At 41.8% G+C, this 24,634-nt stretch overlaps 1 protein-coding gene across 1 annotated transcript in view; it reads left to right on the forward strand.

Moving 5' to 3' along the window:
- The window catches only part of SPAG17 (sperm associated antigen 17), a 214,253-nt gene extending 199,927 nt beyond the window's left edge, over positions 1-14,326 (forward strand). Inside the window, exons 44-48 of the mRNA XM_008706365.2 lie at positions 4,908-5,044; positions 6,291-6,475; positions 8,411-8,471; positions 11,138-11,282; positions 13,897-14,326. Of these exons, the coding sequence (XP_008704587.2) occupies positions 4,908-5,044; positions 6,291-6,475; positions 8,411-8,471; positions 11,138-11,282; positions 13,897-14,036 (668 nt within the window). The 3' untranslated portion in view covers positions 14,037-14,326. The remainder of the gene's footprint in view (positions 1-4,907; positions 5,045-6,290; positions 6,476-8,410; positions 8,472-11,137; positions 11,283-13,896) is intronic.
- Positions 14,327-24,634: the final 10,308 nt, after the last annotated feature.

Raw genomic sequence — 24,634 nt, forward strand, 5'->3', positions numbered from 1 at the left:
GGAGATCAAAGTACTATAGAAGGTGAGAGGACAGGACATTTGGAGCAACCCCTGAGTGGCAGAGTTGATCTTGGATAGAAACAGGGCCCCCTCATCCACAGTGACAGGAGAGGGAAGGAATGCGGATACAATGGCAGGTGGGTTTGCATGTTTGGTATGGGGCAGATGAGTGAATCTGATGGGGGAGGAGCGGGTATAAGGATAGAAAGTCCATTCCAGAGAAACAGGAAAGCAGAACAGGAAGGGGGTGACCAATAGTCTCAAGTGACAGTGTCAGTTCATTAGAGGTCTCAGCAAGGTCAAATGTGTGCTAGATACCATGGAGTAATGAGCTAGAAGATTAGGAGGTCATGACCTAGAGAGGAAAGTGGAAACAGATTCTGAAAGTGGTAACATTATTGGCGTTGGCGAGGTCAAGATTCGGTCATGGGAGTTTCTGGGTGGAGAAGAAGCAGAGAGGAAGAAACAAGGTGATGGAGACTCAGAGAGCTCAGGGTGTTGGGTGGGTTGTCAGGTGATGTCACCAAGAGGTGAACTGGAAGTCCATCGGGGGTGTCAAGATCTCTGGGGAATCCAGGGAATGATTGAGAGGTCAGTAGATGACAGGTACATGGGGACGGCATCAGGAATACAGTCTGATGGCACGAGCTTCTAAGAAACGGGAGTTTTTGAAGAAGGAAAAAAGTCTTTGAAAGGAGGACACCTCCCCCCACCCCCTGACCCAGGCACAGAGATTCTGAGATGAGACGCAATAATGCCACTCGCTAAAAGTAGTGGATTACATTTTGATATAAATAATACAGTTTAAGGAAGTTCAGAGTAAGAAGAAAGATGGGGAAAGCTCTCTGGGAGAGCTGGCCTAGAAGAAGAAATTGGATTTCATAGGTTTTAAGATTTAAGATTGGATCACCGAGACAGCTCTCATTTTCCTTGAGGAAACTGAAGCCTAGAGGAAGTCAAGCAACTTCTAAAGTCATACAGCAAATCTGCGAGGGCAAGAAAATGAGGTTTTTGACTCCTCGTTCTCTGTATTTTATTACTCTTCCTTCCCGATGTAGGAAGGAGAAAAGAATATTTTGTTACAACAACAACAACAAAAGTGTGGGGGGAGGGGTCTGGGTTCCAAAGCCTGAAGGTAGAAATGAACTGGAAACTAGCATAAATAGTTCAGTGGTTCTCATTTGGTCGTCAATAGAGTCAGCTAGAGGACGCCTGCATTTTGTAAAGTAAAAATGTACTTGTCAGCATTTGCTGCAATAAAACTGTATAAATCCCGTAGCAATTTAAAACAAGCATTTTAAGGGTTTGGGGTTCGGGGGTGGGCTACGGCAGCCTCTGCTCCAGGCTGCGGGTGGACACACTGGGTGCCCCATGAGGCCCCAGAGATCTGAGTGTGCCCATCTCCTCCCAAATCCACACTCAGTGACACCACACCGATAGCTTGAGTTGGCCGGGCGTGCAATCTGCAAAGACTGCAAATGTGCAAAGTGTCCAAACCAGGGCAGTTTTTCTCCAGAGAGGCAGTTGTTAAACTTTTACCAGCACTCCAAGGGCTGCCTGTGAAATGTGGGGGTGATCCAGCTCCCACACGGAAGCGGCTGCACCCCCTGGAACTAGCTGCTTTCAGGGCGGAGGGGCAGAGCTCAAGAGAGGTGAGTGGGACAGTGTGCGCTGCCCCCCGTTCACAGCGCTCGGAGTCGGCACCGTGCGCCTTACACAGACTCTCACTGGCCGGCTTAAGTCCCGTAGTGGAGCTCAAGGTCAGCGGGGCAGAGAAATATGCTCCACCTGCAGGGAAGATGCGCTCAGAGAGGAAGCAAATAAAGCCATGCCCTGAGAGGAAGGAAAGAAAATTACTGTGAATAGATACTACAGTCAGCCTCGGGGTAGAAATGGGGAGCCATGATAGTTTCTTGGGGGGGGGGGTCAGGCCCTGTGTTCATACTCAGATGATACCACTAGAGGACCATCCCAATCCAAATATTAAAGTACCTTTGTATCAGCGGCTCCAAGCCCCTGCAGCACTCCTGTCCCCTCCTCCAATCCCTGCTGAAGCCCAGGGTCAGCTCAGCGGGGCGATCATGAATCTGCATTATGGGAGGCAGCATTACACAGAGCAGAGCTGGGAGTCCAGCTCTCCCTGGCTCTTTATAGAAGAGCTGTGTCCTTGGGCACACCGTCAAACCCCTCTGTCTCTCCCCGTTTCCTCTTCTGTAAAGGGTTTAATGATGGTATATACATCACGGGGTGTCAGGATTAAATGAGAATTTGTAAAATGCTTTTTTAGAGTAGTGCCTGGCATGTGATAAATGCAGTATCGGTATTTACTATTAATAACAACAGTATGAGCGATTAATTAGAACTCATTAGACTGGTAAAATGCATTCACATAAAACAGTAACACGCATACGGTAGGACTACAAACAAAAAGACACTTCAAGCCATTAGAATGGTTGCATATGTAGGGAATGATGACCAAAGGGAATAAAATACATTAAAACACTGCTCGCTGAGCTCCCTCCCCCAGAGATTTTGATTCTGTTTTGGTCTAAAATAGGGCTTGTCTGGCATGTGGCCTGGGAATCTCTATTTTTCCAGAATCAGCTCAGGGACACACTGGGGTAGTTGTCTAGAAAAACTCACTATTTATACAGAACACTTCTGTGACCAGATGTGGGGGGGAGGGGTTCCCACACCAAGGAATTCCACGACACCGAGTGTCCTACAATTTACTTCAGTTTTGACACTAACCACAGTTACTGCAGACCTTACAGGTTAAGGGCTTAGTCCCATAAGTCTGCCCCCCACTTCAGATGCCAGTCACAAGTCCAGGCTGTCACCTGTGCTTCTGACCAGCCAGCTATCAATTGGGGCTCCCAGGACCCCCTTCTAGGGCTTTACAATTTGGTAGAACTCATATGTTATTATATAAAGGATATGATGAAGGGCACAGGTGAATAGCCAGATGAGGAGGTACATAGGGCAAGGTCTAGAAGGGTCCAGCACAGGAGCTTCTCCCCCTGTGGCGTTGGGGTGCAAACCCTCCAGGTACATGGATGTGTTCACCAACCCAGAAGCTCTCTGAACCCCGCACTATGGGGATTTTTATGGAGGCTTCACCACACAGGCATGATCAATCACTACCTCAATCTCCATCTCCTCGCCCCTTCCCAAAGGATGAAGGTGGAGCTGCAAGTTCCAAGCTTCTAATCATGGTTTGGTCTTTCTGGTGAATGGCCCCCATCTTGAAGCCATCCAAGAGCCCACCAAGAGTAGCCTCATTGGATCAAAAGACACTGCAATCACCCAGGAAAGTCCAATGCATTTAGGAGCTGCATGTCAGGAACTTGGGTCAAAGACCAAATATTAGAACAAAAGATGTTCCTAGTGCTCTTATCGTCTAGGAGATTTCTAGGGTTTTAGGAGTTCCGTGCCGGGAACCAGGGATGAAGACCAGTATATAGGTTTTCTGTTATCGCACACTAGCAGAAGGAGCGCGTTCCTGGCGGGGGCTGACTTACTTAGATGCACATTCCAGCCCTGCCACTTCTTTTAGTTTCTCCGACAAGTTATTTAACTTCAGGTTCCTCATTTGTAAAAAATAAATAAATAAATAAAGAGAGAGAGAGAGAGATACTATTAGATAAGATGCTTTGATTTGTAACTGAGTGAATTCAAACTCACTGAAGAGAAAAGTGGGGGGACATTTCTTGGTGCTCAGAAGCACATCACAGAGTAGTGGATATGGTGCCAGCCCAGGGATGACTGGATCCAGGCGCTCTGGCTTTTCAGAGTGTCTGATTGCCCCTCTCTCTGGGCAACCCCCCTGCCTCCATCTTGCTCCATCCCTACTTGTCCCTGTTCAGTTTTACCTTGTCCTTCAAAGAACAGACTGTGTTCATGTGGCAAGGACTATGTGACAGAGGTCCAAGATTTTGATGCTTCCAGATCCATAACCCGGTAGACAAGCTGGGATTATCCCTGTCGCCTTCTGTGGGAATATCCTGATGAAAGGCCTGCATTGGCTGTGCATGGGTCATGTGCCATCTTGATGGCTGGGGCTGGAGATGTGGCACCGGAAGTATGTGTGGTAGGAATTGGGGGTAGAGGTGGGCAAGGGGGAGAGTGCCGAACGTACAATAATTATAATCACCATTGCCCTCAGCTCGTAGGATTTTATGAGGATTAAGTAAGATGCTTTATGTAAAAACATACATGTGGTGCTTGCCTGCAGATGGTGGACACTCGAATTTTGGTTTCCTTGCCTTCCCTCTCTTGGTGATTTGAATGCATGAAAAGATATTAAATATGATGATTTAAAATACTGTTTTTGTTTCAACCTCCTGGATATTTGGAGAAATGCATACAGCTGCAGCTATGTAAATTACCTACTTTTGCTCACTCGTTCGCCAAGTTCAGTGATCTGAGGATTTAACTCCCTGGCTTAATTTATCTGTAAATACTAAGCCACTTTTTAGAAGTATAAATGTAGTAGTTGAATCAAAAAAATTCTTCAGATTTCTCTCCCATTGGTTTTAAGAGTTCCTTCAGTCAGTGTTTATTGTATTGTACTTGTTGATTTAATGGTAAGAACCCTGGGGAGATCTGGTCACTCAGCTTCTCAGAATTTGTTTTTTCTCATTTATTTAAAAAAGATGATGCTAATAAGTGTCTGCCCTGCCCATCTCATAGGAGTGTTGTGAGAATCGATGTTAGGCAAAATCTCTTTGTAAAATGTAAAGATGTAACACTAGAATTGATAAAAAGCCTTTATTTATTTAAATAAGTTCTTTAAAAAGGAAAGGAGAAAAGTTTCCCAAGTTGGTTTATGTCCTCATAATCTCTGGTAGGACCTCAGATGTCTTTGAATAAAATGTCCATGTGGCGCAATTCAAACTTTCTAACAGACCCAGAATCCTGTGCGCCTGTGAAAATTCCAACCCAGTCACTGCTGCAGGATGTCGCAGGACAAGCAAGGAAAGAGAAAGTGAGGTTGCCGCACTACTTGCTGAGTTCCAAGCCCAAGTCTCAACCTCTCACAAAGGTAACACAGACATGGGAAACAAGTTCCCAGAGCCAGTCGGCATTTTATGTAATCCTGACTCACTGAAGTTGCTGATTTCCAGCCGCTGGGTACTGCTACTCACTGTATGTGCGAGATCACCTCCCCATGAAGGCGTTCAGGTCACACAGAGATGAGCTAAGGCTGAGCTTTTCCGGAGCCAGGTAACCTGGGCTCGGGAGAGGCATTTTATGAGCCAGCTCTTAAACCATTGGTAGCTTGAAATCAACCTGCTGGGGTTCTTGCACCATGGAAATCAGCAAAAGCTACTGATCAACGTTCTTTGCAGAGAGCCAGTTTACCAGCACACTACTGGCTAAGGGGATCATTGGCCACCCTTCTCATGACTCTTAGGATAAAATCCAAGTGACAGCATCACCTCAAGCCCTGTTTGCTTCTCTACCCTCATCTTGCCACATACTCCAGCCATTGTGGGTTTCTCTCAGTTCTCCAAAAGCACCAAGCTCCTTCCTTCCTCAGAGCCTCTGAGATTAAGATTCCCTCTCATCCCTGCTGGGAACCCAGTTTTGAGAGTTAGCCTTCAATGCTTGCATGACACACCATGTTCATGGCCACCACAGAATTTATTGCAATGTCCGTAACCGACAATGTGATAGGAGTACCTGGGGATCTTGTTAGCAGGCAGATTCTGAGTAACCGGGGCCTGAGAACCTGCAGTTCCAGCCGGCTCCCAGGTGAGCTCCATGCTGCCGATCTGGGGAGGAACAAGCGCATAGGGCAGTGGTTTTCAAAGCGTGATTTCCGGACCAGCGGCATTAGAAGTGCCTGGAAACTGATTACAAATGCAAATTCATGGGCCCCATCCCAGATTTACTGATTGAAAAACTCTGGGGGTGGAGTCAGCAATTTGGGTCTTAACCAGCTTCCCTGGTGATTCCGATGGAAGCTGAAGTTTGATAATCACTGGCGCAAAGAGCATAAAGTTTAGAATCAGGCAAACTCGAGTTTGAAACTTTACTCTGCCACTTGCCACTTGAGCAAATGATGTCTTTCTAAGTCTCTGAACTTGAGCTTCCTTATCCTTAAAACAAAGCCTGAAAGACTTCCTTACAGAGCTCTTGTAAGTTTTCCAGGAGAAATGTTAAGGCTCATTTCCTCCCATGGCCAAGCAGTTATTTTCCTCTGGCAGTTGAGCCTTTTTCTTATCTTGGGAACGCAACATAGAAATCGTTTTCTTTCATTTGATTACTGTTTCCTTAATGCAAAGGTGCAAGATTCGGTTGGAGGAAGAGTGAAAACATCCTCGGTTGCATCTGCTGCTATTAACAATGTGAATTCATCCCCTTTCGGATTCCACCTTCTCCCACCGTCAGTCAAGTTTGGAGTGCTTAAAGAGGGACACACCTATGCCACCACCGTAAAGCTCAAGAATGTGGGAGTGGATTTCTGCAGGTGAGGCCAAGGCGCCAAAGGTCTACTCAGGTCCCCTTCTCCTACGCTGGGACCATTGTCTTCGGCTGCCTCCATCAGTGAATGTTTATTTGAACTGAACTCTTAATTCCACCTTGATTCCTGAATCTTCACATCATTCATTCCATCATTTACTCATTCATTCATTCATTCATTCATTCATTCATTCTTCATCAGCTCAGTATTTATTTATCAAGCCACAACTATGTGGTGGGCACTTCTTGGCCCTCCCATTAATCATTATTCATACTTTGGCAGAAGCAACTCAGGACTGATCTGCAGTAGGAAAGACTGAAGGGGATGTTGTACCAGTGTTACAAGAACTAATGCACAAAACCTGAAAGTCTATTTCTCAAATCCGCCACCAACTGTAATACCGGCTGACATCTGTTTGCCCTCTCTAATCTAAAAGTGATTTTCATTACCTTATTTCTGCATAATTGAGGCAAAAGGGGGGGAAAAATAACCTGAATCATTAGGGTCATTTTGCCTCTGAAGATCTGTCTTGACCGTAACTCAGAACCTGTCTTCCCAGTTAAAAATACACTATATCTAGCAATTCAGTGACAAGAAAAAGAGTCGCTCGTTTCCAGATCAATAGAAGTGTGGAACTTGTAGAGATAGACCTTAGAGACTATTACGAAGGATCAGAGTAATATGTCTTAAGGTCTTGTAGGCTAGAGCAAGGCTGGATCTCAGATCTCCTGTAGGCTGTCTCTCTGTGGCACGGTGCTTTATCGCAAAGCTGTGCTCACTGCTTACTATGGGAGTTCAGTCCTTCCCATCAGGTCACTATATTCTGTCTATACAGGACAACTCCCAATTACAAAAGCTCCCCTATTCTACTTTGAATTAAACTTAAGCACAATGTTGGGGGGGGTTCCCCATAAGAAGTGGAATAAATGTTTATTTCGTTTGCAGAGCTATGCTCAGTGTAAGTGGCAAGTCCTTCCAGTTTATGATTCTGGACTCAAGACTGGCCATCAAATGGAACAAAGCTACAGACACATCCCATTGAAAAGATCCACGTGCCATTTTAGTTGAGGCCAATACCCAGCTTCAGGAATTATGTTTGTTTCCTCAGAAACAACCAGGCCACCGGATCAGACATAATTGGTTTTTTAGGTTGCGGCCAACAGGGTGGGTGGGGAAAAACAGAGAATCAGCTTCGAACTCGTAGAACTCATCTGCGCAGATCCTGTCTACTCAGTATAGAATTTTAGCTTCCGAGATTCCACTCCCCGGCTCGTTAAATTCAGCCCCTACAGCACAGACAGCAAAGTTGATGGTAGGAGTGGGATTGAGGTCAACGTGGAGGTAGGCTTTCCCTGGCATTTTAATTTACTCCAGGTCTTTAACCTTCAGGCAGAACCCACAAACCACAGGAAGGGAAAGAGATCAATAGGCACCACGTGTGAGCACGGGGCTTTTCAAGTTCTCTGACATTCTCTGAGCCTTTTCTGTTTCTCTTCTGCCCAAACATGCAAGCCCCATACCACGACAGAGCAAGACTGGCTCCCATGCTCCAGCGCTTTCCAAAAGAGCCTTTATTCTTCAGCTTAATGATCTGGCAGTCAGCCTCGGTGTTCACGCTGGCGGCCACGCTGTAGCGCACAGAGCAGCCAAACATTGACGACAGTCTGCCCGAGCCGAGCGCCTCAGCAGCATCCAATAACCGAGGGTTGAAACTGGGGTTGAAATCTGTTTGACGCTGATGAAAACTGTTGTTGGAAAGACAGTTGTGAAACGGGCCTCAGATTCTTCTCCCAAGTGGAGATTAGGTTGTTCTCCTATTGGTATGGACCCCCTGCTCCTTTGTAGCAAATATTAACACCTTCCCGATTTCCTAACTTCCCGGTTTATTCATTGCTTTTTCATTATGACGTAAATTTATTTCCATCTTTTTTCCATCTTTAGGTTTAGGGTGAAGCAGCCCCCACCCAGCACTGGACTGAAAGTGACTTACAAACCCGGGCCTGTGAGTCCTACGCGCTATCTGCTGTGTGTATCCGTGTGTGTTCTTGTGAATGTGTGCGTGCTCCCAGGGAAGTGGGCTCTTTAAGTCATTCTACGCATTCAGTTTAATGATGGGTAAGTCTAATTTTTCTAGTATCATACGCAAAAGATTCCTGGTATGGGTACACTGTGTGGCTTGACATTGCGTACTGCATGTAATAGCTGTGAGACAGATCCCATGTGTAAATAGTTAAACTTCCAGCGATGGAAACTTTCCTGAAGTTCACTCATTTGTCCCAATACTAGAGTTGTATGAAAAATACCTTTTTAAAAATTAAATATGACTTGACATGCACTTGGAAAGCTGATTACCTAAAGGTATCCTGTAATAAATTCTTCTGCAAAATGAAAATTTGCTAGGAAAAATAAATATGCTATTTTTTGTATTTTATATAAATTTGGTTTGTTCTTTTGCTGTTTGCCAGAGAATATTATTTAATGACATTCTAAGAAATAGTAGTATATTAAAGTCATCAGTTGCCTCATTTCTCCAAAGAGCTCTGAAAATACCAATTTTAAAATGTCAACCCTTATTCTAACTTTATTTGCTACATTCCCCAAAATGGGGTACTTAATAAAAAATCTGTATATTGCCACTGCTTTAAATTATAATTTCAGAAACGTAGTATCAAGTAAATAAAAGTTTATAAATCTATAAATAGACAAAATATATAAAATAACATATAAAACATAATAAAATCACACTTGTAAATCTTAACATTTATTTCTTGGTCAGTGCATCATCTTAACATTCCTTCCATCTTTTCAACCAACTTTGAATGCCACTGATAGGGACAGGGGACAGGGGATGTTAAAAATGAGTACACACATAAGTTGCTCCCAGAGCTGGGAACATAGTGGAGACTCGCGATGTATGACTAAGTGACAGAATGCAGTGAGGACATCTGGTAGACACATACTTGTTCATCACAGACAGGGACACGCACAGTCTCATGGGAATACCAAGCAAGGGCATCCACTTCCATAACCAGCACACAGTGTTCACTGAGTCCCAAGACCTTAAGATAGCCACAGCTGTACATTGACCCAGAAGGTTCTGTTTGATAGGGTGCAGAATCAGTTGGCCTCTTGTTATGACTGTGCCACCAGCAGCTCAGTGTTGTTGTTGGTTAATTAACCGTCTGCACCTTGCTTTCCTCATCTGCAAAAGAAGTTGCTTGGACCCAATAATTTCTTAGTCCCTTTCAGAGCCTAATATCTTATGGTTGATAGAATAGCAGTTTGCAGGCTGCATTTCCAAACAGAAATATACTTTGGGGTTAGATCCACCAATTCATGAGTCCGTCTCTGTCACATTTCATCATTGTACTGTGTCAAGATTCCAGAAACTTCGCAACATAAAGCAAAAGCAAAAATCAAAGCAAGCTCTTCTTCCACTGTTCTGAGAAGTTAGCAATTTTTTTCATTTAAAGTAGGGGTGATGCCAAAAGCCAAAATGACTGTTGGATCAACCTTTGGAGGTACTAAAAACCCAGCATGTATTCTTTGAAGCTCACTTTCTACTATTAGGTTTTTTTATTACATTTTTTTTCCTTTTTGACAGTAAGTTTTGGCTCTGCAAAAATATAATCTATAGACTTCTCCATATGTAAATCTAACCACTGTTCAGCTTGGTTAGTTGCCAACACTGAAGGAATATGCCCAGAGCCCGGGTAGACCTGAGTGGTGGCAGGGTGCCAGCTGCCTCGTGCGGAGTGGCGTCATCCCAGCCCTGCCCTCATTGTTGGGCTCCAGGGCGAAGGGCCTGGTCCTCAGACGTGGAGAGTTGGATACCCTCCAGTAAGCAGAACTTCACAAGCACATTGTTGAAGCAGTTGAAACATCTTTCAGTTCTATTATTTATAAACTATACTGAAGAAAAAAAATATTTGTATCTAATTGCTTTCCATGTGGTGGTTTCTGAGTATTTTTTTCCAGATAATTGTTCTCAAGTCTGCTTTTTAACCTACCTCCTGGAGAGGCAGCTTAGGAACACAAACAGCTCTTTCTTTCCTGGCCAGTGTTCTCTTCAAGGAACAAGGCAAGAAGCCCGTTCCTTCCTGTGTTTCTTCTTCATTACATATCAGGTTTCTTCTTTGTTGGTCCAGACCTCTTCCATGTAGTTTTCAGACCTAAGCAGTTTTGGCATTTAAACTCATTCTGTCTCCCTCTGCTGGCTTTGTCACATCACAGGTCCTCCATTAGACACACTATAAACCAAGAGGCAGGGCAGGGAAGTTGTAGGGCTCAGGTTCTCTCCTGGTTTAGATTTACCTTTATCTACAAGGATGCGCATAGAAACCTACTGCTGACATTCAAGAGAGAGCACAACTGTGGTATTGTGAAAGTTTGCCTGCATTTCACCACCAGCACACTGACATTTTTGTCCTGAATAGCACCTGGTTGTTTTCTCCTTCAACAATTTATCCTGGTCCCATTTGCTCAATGGAATTCTACCTAACTGATCCACAAAGTGACTCTTCTAAACGCCATCACGTCAATCATTCATGAGCGCCAAACCTATAGATGAGAAAATAAGATTAGAGAGTGTAACTAGCCCAAATTCAGGTTAAAATCAAGATCTGAACCCAGATATGTCTGATTCTAAAGCTACATTGTATGCTACAGGTGGCGGCTGGTTTGCAGACGGAACTGAAGGTGGAGTTATTTGCCATGGCCGTTGGAGAGGATGGTGTCAAGGGGTCAACGCACATCTCGCACAATATTGAGATTATGACTGAACATGACGTCCTGTTCTTACCTGTGGAAGCAAATATCCTTTAAAGCTCAATTTAAGTAGTCATAAATAGAGCAAAAATTACATTTCAACAGTGGGAAACCAGAAGTCAAAATGCTATTCTCTAATCCCCTCACACCCGTACTCCCTAGCTTCATTATTAATTCTTTAAGACCATAGAGTTAAATTTCTTAGGATGAAGACTGTCTTCATTCATCTTTGTAAGCATCCAGCAAAATGCCTGTTACACAGCACATGCACAGTAACCGTGAGTTGAACTAATGCCAATGTTAATGGCTGTCTATGGTGTATCAGACAATTAGAATGGTTTTGAAAAGCAAGTCTTTGTCATCAGAACAAACTTGTAATCTTGTTAGGGAGTAGGAGATACCTTCTTATTATAAAGGAGAAATGGATATTCACAGAATCACACATACACACCTTCATGCTGGTGTCTCTTGCATATGGATACCATACAGAGATCAAGTAAACTATTATATGCAAGGTACTGTATAGAATATTTTTTTCATGTATAAAAATGACAATTGGACTCTTAAAAGACATATAATTTAGAAGCAGAAATAAAGTCTTCCCACTTGATTCCTATATCATTTTGCACTCCAGTGACATGAAGCATATAGTACTTTGTGTTGTAGTGATGTACCTATTTGGTATTTGAGCTGGGTCTTATAAAAGGCAAGCACTTTTGAGGAAAAGAGACTTCAAATAGAAAGAATGAACAAATCCACAGCAATAGGAGAGCTCCAGGTGTTGGGAAGTGTAGGAAGTTCGATTTATTGAGAACTTAGGGAATATTAGGAAACATAGTGGGAAGTTGGTTGGAATCAAGTTGTGGAAGACTGAATCCCTGCTTAAACTTTATTATATAAGCAAGAGTGAATCACTGAAGATTTCCGAACCAGTGGATGATATATTCAGAATATTTTTATAAAAATGAATCCAGTGTTATTGTGCTGGATACGCTGAAGAAGAGCACTGGACACAAATAGAAGCAAAGAGCCATTGGAAAACCACTTCAGTAAGCCAAGTGTAAGGACAGAAACTATCAAGTGGCAAAAGTGGAAGAGAGACATGGATGCGAAGACATTAGGCAGGGGAGGGGGGATGCTGTAAAATCTGAGGTGGAACCCATTGATAGGAGGAAGTAAGAGGACCTAAGATTTCAACTCCAAGGTTTTGGGCTCAAGGAATGAATCATGGATATGTGGGACTGGATCTCAATTGAGGAGTTAGAACTGGAGATGTAATCATTTTAAGCATCATCTACACAGAGGTGACGATTGAAGGTATGGGAAAGGAGCAGAGATCTGGGGTCTGTTTAGGGAGTAGGAGGAAGAAGAGGAAGCAGTGGAGACAGAGCAAGCAATTAGAAAGCCAAGAAATATCTCAGAAGCCATAGAAACAATTACAAGGAAAACATGGACATAGTTGACAGATACTATAGAGATGTCAAGGAAATTTCAGGTTTAAGTAGATTGCTAGATTTGGCTGAAGGGAATGGATCAGAAGAGAAATATTTAAAAATATGAATGAGAGGAAGTAATTAAAGCAGCAATATCTAAAGGAGATCAAGAGAATTATCAAGAACAGAGCTGAAGGGTTGGTCTTGGCAAGGGAGTGGGTGAAGATGGCTAAGGATCCAGACATTCTGAGGTGAAGGGGAAATTTAGGGGAATTTGTGTCAAATGACTGTGATTTCAGTCGAAATGGAGCTGAAAGCATCTGTCCACTTATTTCAAAGATAAGTGTCTCTAATAAACTAGGAACTGTTCTAGGCAGAGTGAACAAGAGACAAAAATCCCTGCCCTCATGTAGCTTATGTTCCAGTGGGAGGAGTCTGTACACAAAATAAGTAAAATATGGACTATAATGGTGCCAATAAGTACAATGGGGAAAAATGAAAAGTAGGAAAGGGGGTGCAGGGAGTGTTAAGGAGGATTCCGATTTAGAATGGGGTAGTCAGAAAGACCTCATTGGGGATGTGATTTTTTTTTTTTTTTTTACTATATTGATGGCAGGGTTCTTCTGTAGTGATAGAAGGAACCTAACCAAAGAGCCAGTTTTTTCCTTTAGGAATTAAATCAAGTCTTCATATCCTCTTCATACAGGTTATTGGATGCTGATCCAGAGTACCTGATCCCTGCTGCCGGTCTCAGCAATTAAGTCATTTTACATTTATGCTAATAAAGTGTCTATTCCTTGCTCATTGATTAAAGGCCACCTATCAGTTAGGCACAGATAGAGGGGGAAGAGAGTTTTATTAGATCTTTTATCTACTTCTAATGTCAGTAGTGAGACTTCATAGCCCATTTCCCAAGAACTATCCCTTCTTAAAAAAAGCATGATATCTGGATGTTGATGTGATTTGGAACCTGGTTATGGTGACTGATGGCTCCTGTAGGAAGATTAGCCACTGTCGGCAGAGAAGCATACACTGGGTGAACAGGGGAAATCCAGGAAATCAATATCCATCCTTCATTCCCTAAGCCTAGAATTCACATTGCATAGAAAAGTACCCAAAATGGAGCTAATGATGCTAGAGAAGAGGTTCTGATTCTCAAATGTTATCTGAGCTAGTATATACAAATCATTTGGTCATGAAAGTCATAGTCCTTAACATGTATTTTACCAGTTTTAACAAGTAGCAATTATGATAACAGACCAAAAGATTTTCCTCAGGGAAAAGAAAATCCCATGGTCCAGAGGACTTCAACGATTTCTTCCTCTACACTCGGAGTCTTCATGTCCCGTAAAATTTCTCAATGTTAGGTCCAGTAAGTAACAAATGGAACCTTGATCATCCACCATTCAAATGTGAGGCCTTAGACCTCATGTTTGTTCCTGTCTTCTTACATCCAGAAACCAGTAAGCCACTTAACCTGGTGGGGTGGAAATACTTGTTTCAAATAACTATAATAGCTACTCCCTTATATACATTATCATATCTAATCCTCATATTACTGAAGATAGATGTTATCTTTCCCACTTTATAAATAAGGAAAATGAAGCTCAGAGAATCCTAAGTAAATGAGGTAAAAATCTAACCTACTTCAATGTGATTCTAAAGTTCTTTTAAGCACGATTTTCAATGTTAAGCTGAACTTCCAAAAAGCAAGGGCACCAACACCAGGATGTCCTTCCGAAAATTTACAGTTAAGCCCATGGTTGTCAAACATTTTGGACACAAGATTCTTTCTGTATTCTTAAAAATTATTAAGGATCCCAAATAGTTTTCATTCATGTGGGTCATATCTATCACATTTACTAAATTGGAATTAAAGCTGGAAAACATTTTCAGTATAAAAACCATAACAACGCCAATATATTAACATCTATTTTTTAATGAAAAATAACTATTTTCCAAAACAAAAATTTATTATTCATGGGACATTGTTTTATTTTTTTACAAATTTCTTCGATGTCTGGCTTATTACAACACAGTTGGATTCTCCTGCCTGCTCTATATTCAGTCTGTCAGGATATCAGACATCACACAGCCTCTGGAAAACTCTACTGTATGCTCATGAGAGAAAAAGCTAAATAGCTTCTTGTATTAGTTTCCTAGAACTGCTCTAACAAATCTGTATTGGTTTCTTAGGGCTGCCATGACAAAGTAGCACAAACCAGGTGGCTTAAAACAACAGATATTCTCTTGTAGTTCAGGAGGCCAGAGGTCCAAAATCAAGGTGCCGGGGGAGACTGAGAATTTGTTCTATGGAGACTGAGAATTTGTTCTGGAGAACAAATTCTATGGAGAATTTGTTCTGGAGACTGAGAATTTGTTCTATGCCTCTCTCCTAACGTCTGGTGGTTGCCAGCAATTCGTGGGTGTTCCTTGGCTTATTACTACATCACTTTAATCTCTGCCTCTGTCTAAAATGGCATTCTTCCTTGTGTATATATTTCTGTCTCTCTCCTTATAAGAACGCCACTCATTAGATTTAGGGGCTACCCTAATCCTGAGTGTCACCTTCAGAGTTTCTGATAGACATGAATTTTGTGGAGACAAACCCAGTGTAATCTGCTTCTGGTCCTCCAATACTCACATCCATCCCATGTGCAAGATAAATTCATCCCATCCCAACATTCCCAAAATTCTTCACCCGTTTCAGCATTAACTCCAAACCTAAATTCTCATCAAAGTAAGCATGAACTCAAAGAGTTTCACATCTCATCCCTCTAAATCAAGTATGCATAAGACGCTGGTATTCCCTGCCTTGGTCTCCCTTCCATTGGTGGATGTGTGAAACTAGAAAACAAGCTGTCAGCTTGCAACATACGATGGTGGAAAAGGCATAGGATAGATATTTCCAAAAGGAAGAAAGTGGAAGGAATAGAGTCACTAGGCTAAAGCAAGTGTATGACACAGCAAGGCAAATTTCATGAAGTTTCAAAGCCTTAGAATAATCATTTGTGGCTTGATCTGCCCTCTGGGCCCACAGAGGCTTTGCCAGCCTCAACCTCTAGACCTTCAGAGGCCTGGGACACAGTCTTATCCTCTGGGCAGCCCATTTCCTGCTTATAGAATCCCAGAAGTCTGGAGCCTTCCTTCATCTTGTCCCATCTCTGTCCCCATCAGGCCAAACCAGCAGCATTTCTGCTGGTGTAACATTCCCTGTCAGTCTTCATGGATGTCAAGGAAATGTCTTAAGTGGTATTGTTAGACATGAGGCTTCTCCACAGATCCTTCCTGGATAACCGCACCTCTTTTCCTGGCTTCCGCTGAGATGCCTGATTGTATCCTTGGTCATAAACCTAATCTCTCAGCACACTCCCTTGGTGACTGCTCCAGAGTACACCTTAGCATTGTTTTGCAGTATGGATAGAATGTGAATTTTCGAACTCATCATGTTTTGGTTCCTTTTTGCTAACCAGTTCCTTCCTCAAATTATTTCTTTCCTCTTGCATTTTACTACAAGCAGCAAGAAACCAGGCCACATCTTCCATATTTTGCTTGGAAACCTCAGCTAAATATTCAATGTCATTGTTTACAAGTTCTACTTTAAACCCAAAAGCAGAACACAAGTCAGCCAAGGTTTCTGCCACCTTATAACTTTTCCTCCAGTATCCAACAACATGTTAATTTCTGTCTAGGGTTGCACCAGGAGCACCCTTAATGTTCATACTTCTATCAACATTTTGTTCATGTTGATAGAGATGACAGCAGCTTTCCCTGTCCCCATCGCTTCCTTCTGAGCCCTCACCAAAAGTGTTTTTAAGTCCTTACTTTTACCTGTGGTCATTTCAAGATAACCTAGACTTTTTATTTTATCACACTGCTCAAGATCCTTCCAGCCTTTACCCATTACCCGATTCCAAAGCCACTTCCACATTTTTAGGCATTTGTTCCAGTAGCACCCCACTTCCTGGTATCACTATTAGTTTCCTGAGGCTTCCATAACAAATTGCCACAAACTAGGTGGTTTAAGACAAGTTAGTTATTTTCTTGCAGTTCAGGAGCCAAAGGTCTGAAACCAAGGTAGTCAATGGCTGGTTCCTTCTAGAGGCTGAAGAATTTGTTCCTGCTTCTCTCCTAGCTTCTGGTGGTAGCCAGAGTCCTTGGTGTGCCTTGACTAATAGCTACATCACGCCAATTCATCTCTGCCTGTGGTCACGTGGCCTCCTTCCCTGTGTCTCCTTACATTGCATTCTTTTCTGGTAACAGTCACTGGATTTAGGGCCCCCTCCAATCTAGCATGACTTCATCTTATTACATTTATAAAGACCCTATTTCCAAATAAGGTCACGTTCACAGGTTCTGGGTAGACATGAATTTTTGGAGACCACTCTTCAAATTACTACAGATTTTAATATTGTTTTGAGAATATTTTGACCCTTCAAACTTCTTGAGAGGTTCTTAAGGGCCCCAAGGGTCTTAAAATATACTTTGGGAACCACTGAAATCATGGTTCATGTCAGTTCTACTCCATGACTTTTGGAAGTTACTCCAAACTGAGAAGTGGTGAAATCTGCATCACTAGCTAGACGACTCTCAAAACTACAGCACAGCTTTCGAATAGATACCTAATTCCTGTTGGCACCAATCCTATCAGAAGTAACTTCGTGAATCTGCCTAATAGGAGAAATGTCTTAAGGATGTTGCCTTTATGCCTCTGTTCATATTATCACAGAGTTAATGAGAGTGAAAGATGCCTACTGTACTTATTCCATTAAAGACAAACATCTAGTGTAAAGATTCTCTATATTGCCCAGAGCTAACAGGTGATATTTTAGTCTCTTTCTTTCCCATCCCTTCTATGTGTGTATGTGTGTACTGGAATCATTCTGTAGTTTTAGATGTTGTGTAGCTCACACTGTTAACAATAGTACCAAATCTTGTGTTTATTTTGAGTCAGTAAGCACTTCACAATAACTCTATGAAGGCAGACACTACTGTGCCTAATCTATAGATGAGGAATCCAAAGCATCACCACGTTAAGTAATTCGGTCTATAGAAGCTCTATCAGTTATGTGTTGCTATGTAACAAACTACCTGAAACTTAGTGGCTTAAGGCAAGAGACATTTAAGATCTCATAGCTTCTGTGGTTCCAGAATCCAGACAGAGCTCAGTTGGCTACTCTGGCTTAACTAGGAATGAATGTGCTTTCAGCCCACTCAGGTGGTCATTGGCAGGATGCAGTTCCTTGCCACGTGGGACTCTCCTTAGGGAATCCCACAGCAGGGCAGCTTGATTTATCAGACAAGAGCCTGAAAGTGTGAGCAAGGCAGAATTCACAGTGTTTTGTAGCCCAATCTCGAAAGAGACACCCCATTACATTTGCTGTATTCTGTTCTTCAGAAGCCAGTCACTAGGTCCTGCCCACACTCACAGGGAAGGAATTATACAAGGGCAACTTGCACTTGACCTAACAAGGGTTGGGGCCAGTGGCTGTTGGACCATGTGTGCTTGGTCCTAAAATCACATGAGAACTGCTCGAAGCCCACATTTCAGAAATAGTGACAGGACTTAGAATATAAGGTGATGTTACTCCTAAGAACCTGTCTCATTTTAAAACTTAGGAACTTAAATTGTGAGGAAAGGAGGCAGATTGTGGATAGTGTATGTAGGCCAGGTGGCTTCTTCCTGAGTTCGTGGCTGGCCTGGAAAGACTACACTGAGCAGGCTCACCAATTGTGCTGGTAGGTAAGTGGAACCCTAGATACAGTATTGGGCCCGACGATAGACACCAATGCACTGTCCTACGTCATCTGCCAGATTTAGAGATTTCGGGAGAGCTATGACTTAGGACACTTGAACTGAGACACAGTTTAATAACTAAGTACACCAAGCACCTAACTTTCAGCCAGGGAATCTCAAAACGGTTAAGCATTTCTTCTTTACATAGAGACGTATATAAATATTTGAAAGCTCAGATGTTATATTCCCAATAAACCATTCATGAGGCTTTCCTTTATGGCATCACCAGCTTCTACAGGTAACACTGAATGATTTGTAAGATATATTACTCATTACATGGTTCCTGTACTAAGGATTATACCTAGCCAATGGCTGGCTAAGCCAGTAAATGCTGACTTAATGACTAGAAACTGGCTTGGCTTAAAATTTTTAAATTTATTTTTTTAAAAAAGATTTTATGTATTTATTATTTTTATAGAGAGAGAGCACAAGCGGGGAGGGGCTGAGGGAGAGGGAGAAAGAATCTAAGCAAACTCTGCAGAGCGTGGAGCCCAACGAGGGGCTTGATCCCACGACTGTGAGATCACGACCTGAGCCGAAATCAAAAGTCAGACGCTTAACCAACTGAGCCATGCAGGTACCCCTAAAATTTACTTTTTAACTGACTGGTTAACCTCAAACCTTTAGGCTTAAGGAGTTTCAGTATTTTGACCAAAAGTTGGAGCTCAGTTACTTCCTATATACATCATTTCATCTGTCATAAACTCTCCTCTTTAATTTGTGTAATACCTACCAAACAGAAACACCTTTAAATCCCCTGCTACTGTTCATCTTAACTGATGGCAAAGCTATGGGAAAGCAACACTTTTAAATACAAGTAGAGTACCCTCCTGACTTTGTTTTGGTTTGGAAAACATCAAAAACGTTAATGGGAAATGCTGCAGTTTCCTATGTTCTGATGAACATTTTCAAGAAGCAGGGGTGCCTGGGTGGCGCAGTCGTTAAGCATCTGCCTTCGGCTCAGGGCATAATCCCGGTGCTCTGGGATCGAGCCCCACATCAGGCTCCTCCGCTAGGAGCCTGCTTCTTCCTCTCCTGCTCCCCCTGCTTGTATTCCCTCTCTCACTGGATGTCTCTCTCTGTCAAATAAATAAATAAAATCTTAAAAAGAAAAAAAAAAGAAGCAAAAACATATAGATCCAGCCTTTGTTCATTCAGGAATTAGGATATTTTTCAATAAGTAACTAACTCCTTTCCTTAGTAGCAGGAACAGATGTTTAAAGAAAAAGCTGCTTCTTTGGACTAGAAGCACCTAGAATCCACCGTATTAGGTCTTTTCTTACCTTTTTGTACTTAAGCCTCAGGAACTCTAAGATAAAATAATCTTTACTTATATTCTGTGCAATGAATAACACCACCATGTTCCTTACTTTACTTCAGTGACTGTGTTGTTATGGTCAGGAACAGTACTAGACTTGTGGTTAGGGACCCTCAGATAACCATACAAGAACTGCAGCTCTGAGACTGGCAAGAAAATGGTGGCACCACAACAGAGCACCTTAAATGAAATGGACAAATTCACAGGACACCAACCACTGAAACTGACTCAAGAAGACAGAGAGAGAGAAAGGAAGATGGCGGTGGAGTAGGAGGACCCCCAGGTTCATCTTGTCCAACAAACACAACTAGATAATGATAAAATCAGCATAAATACCCCAGAAATTGACCTTAAGACTGACAGAACAAGCTCCACAGCTAAAAGGAGAGAAGAGGCAACATCAAAGAAGCTGGAAGTAAGGAGATGTGTTTTAGGGGAGAAGCGGATCATGGTTGTTATGGAGGGGAGGGAGCCATAGTCGTGAAGGGCAAGATAGAGGTGCAGCTAGGGGAACACACCAGGAGAGTATTTCCTGAAAGCCATTGGCTTGGAAAATGAGAAGGGCTTAATTTCGTAAGTTCTTGCAACCAATGGGGCTTAAAGCCTAGAGTTTTAAAGGTCAGTGGGCCTGGCTGGGATAGAGCCCAGGGGGCACTGTGCTGCTCCAGAAGAGAAGGCAGGCAAACAATCTGGGGGTAGACAGCATGGAAAAAGCCATCTGAAAAAATGCCTGGGACATGGGAGGTGGGGGGAGGGGATTATCAACACTGAGAGACATCTCTCCGGGAACAAAGGAAACATACCACTCCTCAGGATAAACACAGAGCCACCAGAAGGAAGCAGCTCAGCACTGACACTGGCTGCCTAACTTGCTTACAACAAACCCCACACTCCTGTGCTCCGGCAGGACTGCCTTCTTAGTCAAGCTTGCCTCAGTCTCAGCGTGGTGGGCTTCTACCCCAGAAGACCAGCACAAACCCTTGCCCACCCTGCATCTCCCCACCAGAGAGTTCTGCAGGGCCTCGGTTCTGGTGGAAGTGGTGTCAGGACTCATTTCATAAGCAGACCAGAGCACACTTAGTTAAAACTCACCACATTCAGGCCAGGGACCTACAGCAGGCAAGGAGAGCCTCTGCAGATAACTGGCTTAAAAGACAACAGCAGAGTGCAGGCAGCACACACTGGAGACACTCCCTGAAGCACCAGGTTCTGGGCACTCCATGACCTCTTTTTCATAAAGGCCATTACTTACAGGAGCCAAAAACATAACTGGCTTTTCTAAACACAGAAAAAGGCAGAGACTAGACAAAATGCCAAGTTGGAGTAATTTATCCCAAATGAAATAACAAGATAAGGCCATGGCCAGAGATCAAAGTAAAACAGATATAAGTAACATAACTGATGGAGAATGTAAAGCAACAATCATAAGGATACTCACTGGGCTTGAGAAAAGAATAGAAGACATCAGTGAGACCCTTACCACAGAGATAAAGGAGTTAGAAAAGAATCAGAAATAAAGAATGCAATAAATGAGATTGGAAACAGGCTTGATGCAATGAAGAGCAGGCTGGAAGAAGCAGAGGAATAAATTAGTGAACGAGAAGACAAAATAATGGAAAATAGTAAAGCTGAAAAAAAAAGAAAAAGAAGAATTATGGAACATGAGAATAGACTTAGGGAACTCAATGACTCCATCAAATGTAATAATATTCATATCACAGGTGTCCCAGAAGAGGAAGAGAGAGAAAAGGGGGCAGAAAATTTATTTCAAGAAATAATAGCAGAAAACTTCCCCATCTGGGGAAGGAAACAGATATCTAGATCCAGGAGGCACAGAGAACCCCCATCGAATCAACAAAAGCAGGTCAACACCAAGACATGTTGTAATTAAATTTGCAAAATATAGTGATAAAGAAAAAAATCTTAAGAGCAACAAGACAAAAGAAGTCCCTAAATTACAAGGAAAAACCCATAAGGCTAGCTGGAGATTTTTCAACAGAAATTTGGCAACCCAGAAGAAAGTGGCATGATATATTCAAAGCACTAAATGGGAAAAATCTGCAGCCAAAAATACTCCATCCAGCAAAACTATCGTTCAGAATAAAAGAAGAGAAAGAGCTTCCCTGACAAAAATGAAAGGACTGCATGACCACTAAACCAGCACTGCAAAAATTAAAGGGGACTCTGAGTGCCAAGGAGAGACCAAAAGTGACAAAGATGAGAAAGGATCAGAGAAATTCTCCAGAAATGACAAAATAATAAAATGGCAAAAAATACATGTTTATCAATAATTACTTTGAATGTAAATGGACTAAACACTCCAATCAAGACACAGGTCATCAAAACAGATAAAAATAAAAGACTTCTCTATATGCTGCCTATAAGAGACTCATTTTAGACCTAAAGACACCTGCAGATTGGAAGTGAGGGGGTGGAGAGAAATATTTATCATGCAAATGTATGTCAAAAGAAAGCCAGAGTAACAATGCATCTATTGGACAAACTAGACTTGAAAACAAAGACTATAAAAACAGACAAAGAAGGGTACTATATAATCATAAAAGGGACAATCCAATAAGATTTAACAATTGTAAATCTTCATGCCCCCAAGTTAGGAGAACCCCAATATATAAAACCATTAATAACAAACATAAAGGAACTATATGGATAATAACACATAATACTAGGGGACTTTAATACCCCACTTACATCAATGGACAGATCATCTAAACAGAAAACCAACAAGGAAACAATGGCTTTGAATGATTCACTGCACCAGATGGACCTAACAGATATATTCAGAACATTCCATCCTAAAGCAGCAGAATACACATTCTTTTCAAGTGAACATGGAACATTCACCAGAACAGATCACATATTAGGTCACAAAACAGACTTTAATAAATACAAAAAGACTGTGATCACACCATGAACTTTTTCTGACCACAATGCTATGAAACAGGAAGTCAACCACAAGGAAAAATCTGGAAAGACCACAAATACATGGTTAAACAACATACTACTGAACAACGAATGGGTTAACCAGGAAATCAAAAATACATGGGAACAAATGAAAATGAAAATTTAACAGTCCAAAACCTTTGGGATGCAGCAAAAGCGGTCCTAAGAAGGAAGTACATAGCAATATAGGCCTACCTCAAGAAGCAAGAAAAATTTCAAATAAAGAACCTAACCTTACACCTAAAGGAGCTGGAAAAATAACAACAAATGAAGCCTAAATCCAGCATAAGGGAAGTAATAAAAATTAGAGCAGAAACAAGTGATATAGAAACTAAAAAAACCAATAGAACCAATCAATGAAACTAGGAGCTGGTTCTTTGAAAAAAATCAATAAAATTGATAAATCTCTAGCCAGACATATCAAGAAAAAAAGAGAAAGGACTCAAAATCACAAGTGAGAGAGGAGAAACAACAATTATGAGAATACTATAAAAAATCATATGCCAACAAACTGGACAACCTGGAAGAAATGGATAAATTTCTAGAAACATATAAACTACCAAAACTGGAACAAGAATGAAAAACTTGAGCAGACTGATAACCAACAAACAAAAGTCCAGGGCCAGATGGCTTCACAGGGGAATTCTACCAAACATTTAAAGAATTAATACCTATTCTTCTCAAGCTGTTCCAAAAAAAATGGAAGAAGGAAAACTTCCAATTCATTCTATGACACCAGCATTATCCTGATACCAAAACCAGATAAAGAGTCCACTAAAAAACAGAACTATAGGCCAATATCCCTGATGAACATGGATGCAAAAATTCTCAATAAAATACTAGCAAACCAAATCCAACACTACATTAAAAGAACTATTCACCACAATCAAGTGGGATTTATTCTTGGGCTGCAAGGGTGGTTCAACATACTCACAAATCAATCAACGTGAACCACCACATTAATAAAAAAAAGGATAAGAACCATATGAGCCTTTCAATAGATGCAGAAAAAGCATTTGACAAAGTACAACATCAATTCATGATAAAAACCCTCAACAAAGTTTACAGGGAACATATTTTAACATAATAAAGACCATATATGAAAAACCCACAGTTTAATATCATCCTCAATGGGAAAAACTAGAGCTTTTCCTCTATGGTCAGGAACACGACAGGGATATCCACTCTCACCACTTTTATTCAACATAGTACTGAAGTCCTAGCCACAGCAATCACACAACAAAAAGAAATAAAAGGCATCCAAATTGGCAAGGAAGAAGTCAAACTTTCACTCTTTGCAGATGACATGATACTCTATCAGAAAACCTGAAAGACTTCACTAAAAAACTGCTAGAACTGATACACAAATTCAGTAAGGTTGCAGGATACAAAACCAATGTACAGAAACCTGTTGCATTTCTATACACCAATAACAAAGCAGAAAGAGAAATCAAGAAATCGATCGTTTACAATTGCACCAAAAAAAGATACCTAGGTATGGTACTGACACAAAAATAAACACACAGAACAGAACAGAAAACCCAGAAAAAATCCCACAACTATATGGTCAATTAATTTTCGACAAAACAGGAAAGCATATCCAACGGGAAAAAGATGGTCTCTTTAACAAATGGACAGAAACATGCAAAAGAAAGAAACCGGACCACTTTCTTACACCAAATATAAAAATTCAAAATTCCTAGTGAGACAGGAAACCATCAAAATGCTGGAGGAGAACACTGACAGTAACCTCTCTGACATCGGTCATAGCAACTTCTTTCTGGATATGTCTTCTGAGGCAAGGGAAATAAAAGCAAAAATAAACTATTGGGACTACATCAAAATAAATAGCTTCTGCATAGTGAAGGAAACAGTTGACAAAACTAAAG

The sequence above is a fragment of the Ursus maritimus genome, unplaced genomic scaffold (genome assembly GCF_017311325.1).
Source record: "Ursus maritimus isolate PB19 unplaced genomic scaffold, ASM1731132v1 scaffold_12, whole genome shotgun sequence".
In the NCBI taxonomy this organism is placed as follows: domain Eukaryota; kingdom Metazoa; phylum Chordata; class Mammalia; order Carnivora; family Ursidae; genus Ursus; species Ursus maritimus.